This window comes from Halichoerus grypus, chromosome 9, assembly GCF_964656455.1.
Source record: "Halichoerus grypus chromosome 9, mHalGry1.hap1.1, whole genome shotgun sequence".
In the NCBI taxonomy this organism is placed as follows: Eukaryota; Metazoa; Chordata; class Mammalia; order Carnivora; family Phocidae; genus Halichoerus; species Halichoerus grypus.
In genome coordinates, this window is record NC_135720.1 from 124,209,584 (window position 1) to 124,223,105 (window position 13,522).

Consider the following 13,522-nt stretch of genomic DNA (forward strand, 5'->3'; position numbering starts at 1 on the left):
TAAAGTCTCTCTGGGGTCATCAGTCAAGGGTTGGAGGTCCAATCAGGTGGAGACTCAGACAACCCTTCTGTAGAAACCAACTGCCCACCAAGAAAAAAAGAGAAGTAATGAAGGTATTTGTTTTTGCTTGTCCTTTGCAGGGAAGGAGTCCTCCAATGCTAATTGTGAAATCAGTTTAAGCACAGTCTTCTGTAGTATGAGAGACCCCAATCAGGGGGTTTGAAGTTGGGGGTGGGGGTGGGGATGGATATTACTCCCAAAATGAAACTATGAGGTGTATTTATAGAAGAGGTGATAATCAAAATAATTAGTAACTGCTCAGACACAGACATGAACCAACTGGAAATCGCAACCAATCAGAAAGGACACTCAGTCTAAATAAATGCTGTATGTTCCTACCTGTACATACTGGATAAATGCCAGCCCAGATGTATTCAACTACATATACTGTACCATAGTACCTAAGAAGCTTGTTTCCATTTACAAAGTTTTCTGGGAGTGTGTCTTTCCTTAGTCCTGAGCCTTTCCACTCTCTTCTTAAGCTTCCAGGTACTGATTTCTTGAATATTTATTAAGAGCATTTTATAGCAGCCTTATTACAATGATTTTTTTAATTTTACTTTTTTCTCTTCTTTTGATAGCTTCCCCTCTTTTCATTATCTGTTTTACTTTTTAATTGTGGCACAAGAAAATGGCTAAGACAGAGAAGAGAAACAGTCAAGAGAAACTGTCACTAAGGAAGCCAAGACATTGGTTTACTAGACAAAGATTTTTAAATCAGGTATAATAAACATGTTCAAATAACTAAAGAAAACTATCTGAGTAATATTTAATCAAACAGAAGATATCAATGAAAAGATAACAATTATGAAAAGGAATCAAACAGAAATTCTGGAGTTGAAATATACAATAACTAGAATGAAAAATTCAAAAATTAACTAGTGGGTCTCAAAAGCAGATTGGAGTAGACACAAAGAAGAAAGAATTAGTGAACTTGAAGATAAGTAAATTGAAATGAAAAAAATATGAAGAAAAATGAACAGAGCCCCAGAGACATGTGGGATACCATCAAGAGTACCAACATACTCATAGTGAAGGTCCCTGAAGGAAAGGAAAGAGAGAAAGGAGCAGAAAGAATATTTGAAAAAAATAATAGCTAAAAACTTTCCAAATTTGATGAGACATTGATATATACATCTGAGAAGTTAAATTTCAAAAAGGATAAACTCAAAGAGAGATATATACACCTAAATACCTCAGAGTCAAACTGTCAAAAGCTGAAAATAGAGAATTTTGAATACAGTATGAGAAAAGTGATTCATTATGTACAGGAGTTCATCAATAGGATTAAAACTGACTACTCGTCAGAAACCATGGAAGCTAGAATCCAGTGGGATGATATATTCAAATTGCTGAAAGGAAAAGTTAAATAAGAACTGTATATCTAGCAAAAACTACCCTTCAAAAAAGAAGCAAAGGTAACTTACATAGAGAAATAGGCAAAAGAGTATAAATGTATATTTGTTTGAGTTCTTTCCCCCTCTGATTTTAAAGACAACTTCATAAAGCAGTAATTATAAAATTGTGTTGATGTGCTTATAATGTAGAAAGATGCAATCTGTATTACAATAACAGAACAAAAGGTAAGGGGAATGGGACAACGTTTTTGTATGCTATTGAAATTAATTGGTATTAATATGAACTAAGTTGTTTCAAATGATGGTTTTAAATTGTAGTCCCCAGGGAAACTACTAAGGAAAAACCTAAAAAATATATTGTCAAAGAAACAGAAAAAGAATTAAAATAGTATACTACAAAATATCTTTTTATACAAAGTAAGAAAGTAATGGAGGGATGGGGAAGAAAAAAGACATAATGCATATAGAAAGGAAATAGCAAAATTGCAGCTATAAACCCTATTTATCAGTAATTACCTTAAATATTAGTAGACTAAGCACTAAAATCAAAAGGCAGAGATTGGCAAGATGGATAACAAAACTGTATGTTGTATCTAAGAGATACACTTTATATTCAAAGATGCAAATAGGTTGAAAGTAAAAAGGTGGAAAACAAACTGTGCAAATAGAACCAAAAGATAACTGGAGCTCTATATTTATATCAGACAAAATAGACTTATGACAAATATTGTTACTAGAGAAAAAGAAGGACATTTTTTAAAATTTAAATTCAATTAGCCAAGGTATAGTACATCACCCAGAAGCACATTTTATAATGATGAAAGGGTAATGATATTAGGAAAACAACAATCATTAACATATCTGCATCTAATAAGAGGGCCCCAAAATACACAAAATGCAAAACTGACAAAATTGAAGGGAAAAATAGTCAATTTAACAATTCAACCAGAGGTGGGGAGTAGGGGGTAAGCAAAATGGGTGAAGGGGGTCAAAAGGTACAAATTTCCAGTTATTTGAAAGTTGGTAGGTGAGATCTTAAAAGTCCTCATCACACACACACACACACACACACACACACACACACACACACACACATTTTGTAACTATGTATGGCAACAAATATTAGCTAGACTTACTGTGGTGATCATTTTGCAATATACACAAATAATCATTATATTGCACACCTGAGACTAATATAATATGTCAATTATACCTCAATAAAAATAAACAAACAAACAAAACAAAAATAATTTAACAAATAAAAGTTGGAGACTTCAATACTGCACTTTCAATAACAGACAGAACAAGCAGGTAGAAGATTAGCAAGGAAATAGAAGACTAGAACAACACAATAAACCAACCAGACCTAATGGATGTCTATAAAATATCTCACCCAACAACAACAAAATATACATCTCTCAAGGGGAAATGGAACATTCTTTGGAATAGACCATATGTTAGGCCATAAAACAAATCTTAATATTTGATCCATTAACATTTAATCCAATTACTGATAAGTAGGATTTACATCTGCCATTTTGTAAATTCCTTGTTATACGTATTATGTTTTGTTCTTCCTCTATTCCTCATTACTTCCTTACTCTTTGTAAAAAGATGTTTTCCAATATACATTTTAATTCTTTTCTGTTTCTTTTTACTATGTATTTTTCAGTTTTTCCTTAGTGGTTTCTCTGGGGATCATAAGATTCTAACTGAGAACTCTAGTTCAGATTAATAGCAATTTATTTTCAACTGCATGCAAAAACTTTGTTCCGTTTCCCCTGTCCTTTGTGCTATTAATTCAGATTGCATCTTTCTACATTACAAGCCCAGCAACACAATTTTATAATTACTGATATGTGCGTTATATTTCAATAAAGGTGTTATAAAAAAAAGTGGGCTCTAGGGTCAACCCCTCTTGGGTTTGTAATTCAGGCTCTGCCACTTATTGACTGGTGACTGTGGTTAGGTTACTGTGTGCCTCAGTTTCTTCATCTATAAATGAGGACAACAATACCAAGTATCCTAAAAAGTTGTTAAAAAGGTTAAATGAGTTACTACATGCCACCCACTTAGATCAGGACCTGGCACAATGAAAGCATTCCATAAGCATGAGCTATTTTGATTCTTTGGAGGTGGAAAATAACTTTTTCCATCCTTTCTTTAAGACTCTGGTATAGATTCAGAGTGTATATTCTTAGTTCTCTAGTGACAGAGCTCGTGATCTTGTTCTAGGGGATTTCCTCAAAAACAATTTGGCTGACAGTAATGCAGTTAACAAGATAATCTATACTTGAAAAGAAATATCTTTGGTAGATGTTCAGAACTGGTAACCTAGATGCATCACCGGTTAATTTTACAAACCCTTAAACATCTTTAAGCAGTTTGGTTCATATTCAGAAAATTTTCTCTACCTTTATATTTGGAATTCATTTTTGTATAATTCTTTTTTGCACATACAGGAATTAAAATTTAATATAACTTAACACCATGAAGGTCTAACTAGTTGGAACACACTGAGCATCTATAGCAAGGTACAAGATAGATCGATCTAAATTTCAAAAACACGCCTACAATGGTCAAACCTCTATGCCAAGTGCAGAGACTGCAATGAGAATTGGGATCAGTATTATACCCAGTGCTGGCCCCTAGGTGTGAAGGCTGTTTAATTTCCATTCTAAAACTTGCTTCAAAAGAGCTTTATTTATAGATTCAATGCTACCCACTGCAGCAGAGTTTTTTGCATTTGGAGTGAAAAAAATAAAACAATAACAACTGTACTCTTTCCAACAAGTACTGAAGGAAGTTGGGTTTTTTTTTTTTTTAAAGAACCAGATCCACTGAGGCCAGAAATTACAACTACAAAATTTTTCTGTGGTGTGTGTTTGATTTTTGTTTTGTTTTTTGTTTTTCTTCTCTTGGGAGCTGATGTGAAGTCAATTTGCAAAGCAGCACCTATATGTGAGTGGGCGGATCCTAGCTGGCCCTGTGCAGGTGAGCAGGTCTTCACACAGAGCGAGGGGTAGAACCTGCTGCATATGGGAGGAAAGGCCTTGTTGGAAGAAGAGTGAAATTTATTAAAAAATTTTGGGGAGCTCATTAAGACCAAACTCATACATTTATATAAGAGAAAATTAAGGTCCAGAGAAATCAAGCCACTTGCCCAAAGTGACCCAGCTAATCAGTGGCAGAGCTAATCATATTGTCTTGCACCATGGAGAGAGAGAGGGAGGGCAAAATTACAAGAATAGTTTGACTTGATTTGGTGTTTTTCCATGATGCCCTGGGGAAAAACAAAATAAAATTGTGATTACTTTCCACGTGGATCACTGACTAATTTTTAGATCGTTGCAACATTGAGTTGAAACCAAGAAATACAAATTTGCTAGTTCACAATTATTTAAAAAAAATTAAAATTGTAAAAGCCAGTTTAATTTCAACTCTACTTAATTTCAAATGAAAAGGCAATAAAAGGAAATAAAAGACTTGCTAATTGTTGCGGTACTCATGGTTTTCACAATTATCTTTGATATCATATAAACTGTTTAAAACTCTGAGTTACGATGTTTTCTACACCTGCCATTTGGCTAATCAACTGGAACTTGAGAGGCTGACCGGTCAGCTATGGGCCTGGGTGTACACACGTGTGTTCAGCCCACTTCTCTTCATATCCTGAGTGCATGGGCAGCACATACGAGTGAGGGGCTTAGAAGCTGGACAAAAAGGAGTCACGGGGTCTCAAAAGCTGTTGGCTCCAAGAGGAAATCTGGAGCACTGTTGGCTGTTGGACCCTCTAAAACTAAGAGTGAGGGGTGGGTTTGTCTTAAAGGACTCAGGGTTAGACAGTGCCTAGAAGGTAGAGAAGTAGGAGAGGTGGTGATAGGTGGAGGACGGGAAGGAAGGACGGAAGGATGCATCCCCACCCCTAAAGAGTATTAACTCCATCTGCTCCTCATTGAATGCACAGCCTGGGGGCATTAGCTCCTTCAGGAAGGTGGGCAAAGAGCCAGGAGTTCTTTATATAAAGGCAGGAGTGACAAGGGGCTGGAAGGTGAGTTAGAACGAGTTTTGACATTCAACAACCGTGGTCATAAGAATAGAGGCTAACTCTGTATGAGCTTTCATTCCTTCCTGCTGGGTCCTTGAAGCAGATTGCTCTCTCTCAGGTTGTCTCATCTCAGGGCTTTTGACTTTTATAGACATACCCCTGAGTTTCATCTGTGGGCTAAGGTCACTTCCTGGGCATTCCATCTGTGAACAGCACAACCAGAAGATTGCAGGGGGGATAATGGCTTTGAGTCCATGGCCACTTCCCATGTGAACAGGCTTTCCCTTTGCTCCCCTGGGCTTAGGATGGCAGCCCCTTCCCCTCATCTCCATGCCTCCTGGCTCATATTACAACCTACCTTATATTTTTTATAGAGTTCTATATGTGATTGACTCACCCACGAACTAGCTCCTCAAGGGATGTGACTCTTATTTCTTTCTGAATCCTTAGAATCTGGTATTTGGACATAATAGTGCACAATAGTGTTTGTTGAATGAATTAAATGACATTTATTCAGTTAAATGAGCATCAAAAATTTTTTCCAACCAATTCCATTTATTAAGTCCTTGCTCTATGCCCTGCACCCTGTTACATGCTGGCAAAACAAACAAAAACAAATTAGATCAGACATTGCTCTCCCCCATGGGGGCTGCAGTCTGGTGGGGGCCAGCCAAGAGGTGGGCATAGTTCTTTCAGCCCAGAATCATCAAATCTGACTACATCCTCTCCAGCAAAAATGACACAGGATAATGCTTTCATTTAGAAGGAGAAGAGCCTTTCACTGAAATACCTCCATGACACTAATAAGTGCCACCATCCCTTTCTTTTGAAATTGTTTCCATTTCCACTGTGATAGTCATATAATGAGGTGATCAAACTGAGCTCTTTCTTGCAAGGTGAGGCCAAACCATCACTTTACCCCGTGCCCACGGAGTGAGCCGTGTTCTCCCTCCTCAATGAACCTTCATCTCCCTATTCACTGTTTGCACTGCAGCTAAACATTGTGCAAGCATCTTCATTAAACTGTCTGCAGTGATTCATAGTTGCCTTCCTCCAGAGGTTACACATAATTCAAAACCCATCGGCACACAGGGGACAGGCGGCTTAAATTGCTCCTTCCAGGATATGTTACCTTGCGTTGGTCCACTCAGAATTTCATTTGCTACAGTGAGGTCCAATTACTCTGCCCAGCTGTGCCCTTCTAAGGTTCCTTGGCCCCTCCCTCTCCTGAATCTCTAAGAAGCAGCCTCTTCCCTCTGTGGGCATCCACAGTGTGTCCACTCTGCAAAATTGCCGCTCCCTGTGAGGTGAGGCACTCTCAGAGGGGAAATCCACCATGGAGGGACCTGAGGTGCCAAACCAGGAAGCAGGGACATAAGCAGTCAGCCCTCCATGGTCTTTGGTGCTAAAGGGAGAAGAGTCAGAGCATGGGCTGAAATCCATGCTTTGCGCCCCCGCCCCCCATGGCCTTGGGGAGGGCCACGCATAGTATGCCCTTGAAAGCATTCTTGTGCTGGCTCTCTGAACCCTTTGTACTGGCTTACTTCTGCTTGGGCCACGCTGGACCTGGCCGAAGAGGATGCCTTCGGTCACGGTCATGGAGACCCAGCTGGACAAATTAATTCACCACAAACTGTGTACCATCAGGATACCTCAGTGTTAAAGAGATGGGAGAGGTACAAGACAGAGAAAGCAAGAAGTCATTCTCATGGTTGCCTTTAGAAAGAGAGGAGGAAGAGAGGAGGGGGCAGGGCGGGGAAGGCAAGAGCCATGCACAAACCAGGAGGGAGTTGGGGTGAGTTTGTCCAACTGGAGCCTGTGGAAGGAATTGAGTCTGGGGGCTTGGGGGAGGCCACTTGCTCCTGAGACCCCTGCTAGGAAATTCGTTAGGCCATGTGTTGTCAGCCATGCCGTGCTGGTTTCTCAATGGTCAGCTGATGCCCACCAAATCCTCCCTGCCCTCACCTCAGCCTCTAGCCTTTTGCCCTGCCCCCTGCTTGCTCACCAAGCTATAGCTCAGGCCCCTCCTGCTTCTCACCCCTGGCTATTACTAATCTCATTAGCAGGCACCGAGGAGCACTCCCTCTGGGCCTAGCACTATGGTAAGTCCTTTACCTGTATTACCTCATTTAAATGTCACAGCTACCCATCAGGAAATGGTTACCCTCATTCTACTGATGAAGAAACCAAAGCTCAGAGAAGTGAAGTCATTTTCTCGAGGTCACACAGCAAGTAACCGTCAAAGCCAGAGCTTGTGTGGCGGTGTGGCTGTGGTGATCATGTACTGATTGATGTATCCAGGGAAAGTCCCCACTGGCTTTCTCAATCAGGGAGGGCCCTAGAGATTCTTTTGGTTTTACGGAACTTCTATAGTTTGTAGGGTCCACTAGTGTTTGCACTGGGGTGTGTGTGCGTGGGGGGAGACATAAACTTCTGCTTTTGTTTTAAAAATACCCCAAAGGTACAGAAATGGCACAGTCATCTTAGGACGTGGGACACCCCTCTTTTTTTCTGACTGCTTCAATGTGCTTAGGTTGATGGCAACATATTGTCTCCAAGAAATTCCAGCTGTGTGACTAATAATGAAGGCAATAATGACAGCTAACATTCATTAGGCACCTGTTATGCTCTGCTCTGGGCTGAGTGAAATAGGAAATTCTGTCATCTCTACTTTAAGAGAAGGAAAGAGGCACAGAGAGGTGGTGCCTTGTCTAAGGTCACACAGCTGGTCAGTGGCAGAGCCAGGCTTTGGACTCAGACCTGACTGAGCCCTTTAATCTTTGTGTTCCATGGTCAGACGTGTCCCAAATTGAGTTCACATCAGCCAGTTAGTGAGACGGCAGTCACCATATGTTGTAAACCCACCATGAGCCAAACAAGGGGAGGGAATAAGAGCCCAGGGCAATGGTCTGGTGGTGGAGCATGGGTGAGGCCCCCAGACCAGGGAACATAGTCCCAGGGTGATGGGACATTTGTGGAAGGTAATGAGGGAGTGGAAGTTCACAGGGACAGGGAAAGGAATTCAGAGTAGGAAGCCGAAAGATGAGAGCGTTACCAAGAGCAAGATCTATCAGCTTCACAATTTGCTATCAATTTTGTTTAGGGCTTCGTGGGGTTATTTGTTAGGGTGCCCATGGGGATTCATGGTGGAAGCATTTAGATCAAGGAACAGGGAGGAATAATTTCAAACTGCAGTTGGCTAGCAAGGCATTAAGCATGTGTGTACGGGTGCGCGCGCGCGCGTGTGTGTGTAAGGAAAGGTGCACAGAACAGAATACCAAATAATTCTCATTTTGCTATTTTCTACTGTCACAACAGGCTTTTGGGGCAGCTATTTTGGTCTGTTTTTGTTATTCCATATACATGCTGGGCTGCTGTACTGTAATTCCAAGGGCTGAAATGATGCTTTAAATTGCTGTTCAATTTACAGAGGTGAGGTTTTGTCTTGCCTGTACTCTCTTGCTTACCATTGCTCAGCTCATTCCCTTCAAATGAACTGCACTATTTTTTATTCATAGTACCACTCTGCTACTAGTTCCCCGATTTCCTTCTTTCCACATCCTCCAATGAGCATGTTTACCAGTCCTGGCAAGTTAATACTGCTCCTACCACTGTGATCCATTCCTGTAACACGGGGGAGTTAAGGCACTTCTAACTTTTAATTTCTCTTCAAATGAGCTCGTAACTTCTTCCCATCCCCATTTGGATGCTTTTACAACTGACAGTCTTTCCACTTTATTACTTATAAAGAACAACCTTAGGTGACACAGTTTTGGCTTGGATATTCCAACTAGTTCAGAGCCTGGCAATTTCCCCCACACAGACCTTCATAAATATCCCTTACGTTTGGGTTTTTTCCCCTCTTTTTAGAATATTGTTTTGGACTGAGTGGGTCCCATGGACATAGGAAATTTCTTTGGGATCTTAAACCCCCTGTAGCCAGCTTGTGGTGTAGCTGCTCAGGGCAATGAAAGAATGATGTGCTTGGTATTAGTGACAATTTCAACTTTACTCCCATTCCTATCTCTGTTTGAAAGATGAGGTCACAAATCACGGAGAACCACATCTTTACATTCAAAGAGCAATCCCGAGGGCACCTGGGTGGCTCACTCAGTTGAACATCTGACTCTGGATTTTGGCTCAGGTCGTGATCTCAGGGTTGTGAGATCGAGCCCCAGGTGAGGCTCCATGCTCAGCAGGGAGTCTGCTTAAGATTCTCTCTCTCTCTGCCCCTCCCCCAACTTGTGCACTCTCTTTCTCTCCCTCTTTCTCTAAAATAAATAAATAAATCTTTAAAAAAAGAGAACAATCTGGGCGCCTGGGTGGCTCAGTCGGTTAAGCGGCTGCCTTCGGCTCAGGTCATGATCCCAGGGTCCTGGGATCGAGTCCCGCGTCGGGCTCCTTGCTCAGCAGGGAACCTGCTTCTCCCTCTGTCTGCCTGCCACTCCCTCTGCTTATGCTCTCTCTCTCACTCTCTCTGTGTCAAATAAATAAATAAAATCTTAAAAAAAAAATAAAAAAAATAAAAAAAATAAAAAAAGAGAACAATCTAATACTGCAAAGGCAAAAAAAAATTGTGGTTAATGGTCAGATGCACTTGGGTTTTATTCTCAGCTTATCAGATGTGTGACCTTGAGCAAATTACTTTAACCTCTCTGGGCCTCAGTTTCTTCCTCTGTAAATGGAGATACTAATAAGCACCCACATGATACAGCTGTTAAAAGAATAAAATACAATCACATACACACAGACACTGGTACATAACATAGTAAGTGCTTAATAAATGTTAGCTATATTATTCCTGGAGTATTGACATAGAGAATACTCGGGTCCAATACCTCTGCCACTCATCATAATATTCTCATACTAAAGTGGAGAGGAACTAGAATGGGCTCTAGCCTAAAGGCATAGCTAAAACCATGACCCTTTTCAGTGGTTGCTGTTGTAATGCAATGATTGATCTTTATTACTAGAAATGCAAACTGTCTGTGCCGTAACAATTCTCATTCATTCGTTAAAAGCAATCTCTACCAATCAGCCATTTCTGCCTATGGTACTGAACAGTCCTTAAAATAGAAGGGAAAGAAACATCAGACCCAGTCTGTCTTGTGGTTAATGTGTATTGTCACTCTAATTTGATATCAGCAAGTGCCCTTGTAAATCAAACTCACCACACTGAATCCTTGGTGAGTTTGGAGTTCACGTTCCCATCTTCTTCCAGGAAGATGTCCATTTGCAAATTGGCATTATTATCATGGGCTGAGAAGTAATTAGTAACGACTCTTGCTGGTATCCCAAGGCATCGCAAAACTGCAGGAAAGGACAGACCACAACTAAACCCATCACCAAAATTTAATAAATATATAGTGAACAATTCCTTATCATAAGGGACTTCCTTCTTTACCAAAAAGAAAAACCCTTTGCACGTGTTATCAAATGTTCCCTACTGAAGAAAGGGGACTATTGTCAAGCTTCAGGACTATGGAGTGAACCTTGCTGTGTGATCATTCAGAATAAATGGAATAAAAGTACTAAAATCCCAATAATGGGGTTCTAATTGTTTAGTTGCTAATCATACAATCACTAAAGTAGTATTATTTTAGCCCATCTAATAGGACTATGTTCCTGAAAATAATTTTTTTTTAAAAACTCAGCTAGATTTTATTTATTTATTTGAGAGAGAGAGAGTGCACAAACCGGGGGAGGGGCAGAGAGAGAAAGAGAGGGACAAGCAGACTCCCCTGCTGAGTGGGGAGCCTGATGCGGGGCTTGATCCCAGGACCCTGAGATCATGACCTGAGCCGAAGTCAGAGGCTTACCTGACTGAGCCACTCAGGTGCCCCAGAGAAAGATAAATACCATATGATTTCACTTGTATGTGGAATTTAAGAAACAAAACAGATGAACATAGGGGAAGGGAAAGAAAAATAAAATAAGATGAAATCAGAGAGGGAGACAAACCATAAAAGACACTGAACTCTAGGAAACAAACTGAGGGTTGCTGAAGGGGTGGTGGGTGGGGGGAGGGGATAACTGGGTGCTGGGCATTAAGGAGGGTGCTTGATGGAGTGAGCACTGGGTATTATATGCAACTGATGAGTTACTAAATTCTACCTCTGAAACTAATAAAAAAAAAAATTAACTGAAACAACAACAAAAAAAACCCCTCAGCTAATAGGAAGTTATAACAGAGGTCCTCAGTGGGGTTTGCTCTCCTGGCTGGAATTTGCTCTCATGACACTTGGTGGAGGGTGACACCACAGATTCATTTTAATTGCTAGATAATAAATTACCTGGATGCATCTTTTGCCATATGTACCTATTGACTAAACTCAATCCAAATGCCCTCCCTGGCTCCCAGGATGCCAGACATCAGGGCTCATTGAAAATAATTCAGCTGACAATTTTAAGATTAATGGCTTGGCTTGCCTTTTTTTTCTCAGAATAGTTTAGCATTTTTAACCAAAGGCTATCCACCTCCTTCAATAGAACAACCTTGGAAATCCAAACTTGAGTCTGGTAGCATTCAAGTGTTCTTATTAACTGACTTAATCTTAATACCCCAAACAAAAATGAAGGCAGCCACCACCTGCTTCCTACTTCTATCTTCCTGTATTGATTCACAGACCCTATTCAAGCCAAAGTTTTACCAGTAAGATGATTGGCACTCTAGCTCTATTTCTGGCTTACCACTAACTCACAGAATGAGAATTGTTCCAGATTTTGCCTGACCTCATAATTTTAAGGCAGGTGAAGCCTGACACTGGGGCACCTATGCCTCCCTCCTTCCAACTTCCCTCTTGGGGTCTATTCTTACTGTGACTTCCTCACATGTGCTTCTGCCTTTTTCTTAGCTTACCACCAAAGCCTGTTTTCAGGGATAGATCTGATGACCCTTTCATACAAAAGGCATAAATGGATGGAAGGTGTTCACTATTTTATCTGGTTCGAAGCCTGAAGGAATTACACTGGGATAGTGAAATTCAGGACAGCAGGAAGACACAAGGCAGAGGGTCCTTTCTGTTTTCCTGGAAGCATTTCCTAAGAGTAGCTGCTCCCATCAGGCACCCTCTACATAGTCTGGGCTTGGGAATAGTGAGGGAGGGGGGCTACCTCTAATTGTTAGCCCATCATGAAGTTCAGCTTCTATCTAGAACCTCAGAGACCAGCACACCTAGGAAACCGATACACTGGCCTTTATTGCTCTCAGAAAATATATTCCCTTAGCCCTTGGGTATACTCAACTGGCTAAGAAAATAATCTTATTCAGCTTAATACCATAGAAAAACAAAAGCACAAGACGCATAATTTCTTCCCACTTGGATCATTGACTAATCTTGGACTGTTGCAACTTTGAGCTAAAACTGCGAGGCTTCATGATCATTTATAAAAAATGGCCTCATCCTGGCTTCCAGCCTCTAGCCCCTCCTTGATTTTTCTGATTAAAAGAAAAATGCTAACTAGGTAAAACATTCTTTATTAATGAGCAAGCAGAAAGACACTCCAACTTGAGCTTAATGTTTTCTCCAAGGCTGTAGAAATGGCAAGTGAATGAAAATCATTACTAATGATGAAGACATACTGAAATAAATGTATTTTTAAAAATAGTCACTGAATTAACAATAGTATTGTCTGGGCCTAGACAGGCAAATGGCATTTCAAAAAATGATGCATGGAGCTGAAGAGAATAATTCTGTTCCCATATGTTTTCCTCTATAGATTAGATGTTGGGTAGATTAAAAACCAGAAGGGAAAGTGGGGAGTAAAGACTGTTCATTAAGTTCGGATATCTAATTGCTCAGGGGCATTGAGATTCCCATGTAAAAATGGAGATGAAACCACCTGTCACAATCTCTCCCACAGCCAGGGTAAAAATTAAGTGCATATATTTATTAAACCTCTCAGTGGTAAATAATAAGCTAATAAACATATTTATAACACTTTTCAATAACAAATAAGCAGTATATATCTATTATTATTTATCATTTTAAATTTTGTTAATCTTTTTAAAATGTGGGAGGTTACTGAAAAGAAAATGGCATATCCTTTCCCTCAC

The 13,522-nt window shown here is 40.2% G+C and overlaps 1 protein-coding gene across 3 annotated transcripts in view; it reads right to left on the reverse strand.

Moving 5' to 3' along the window:
- Positions 1–13,522, reverse strand: part of F13A1 (coagulation factor XIII A chain) — a 167,423-nt gene that overhangs the window by 51,545 nt on the left and 102,356 nt on the right. For all 3 annotated transcript variants that reach the window (XM_078055667.1, XM_036068835.2, XM_036068836.2), the window contains exon 8: positions 10,638–10,776. In XM_078055667.1, coding sequence (XP_077911793.1) covers positions 10,638–10,776 — 139 coding nt within the window. The remainder of the gene's footprint in view (positions 1–10,637; positions 10,777–13,522) is intronic.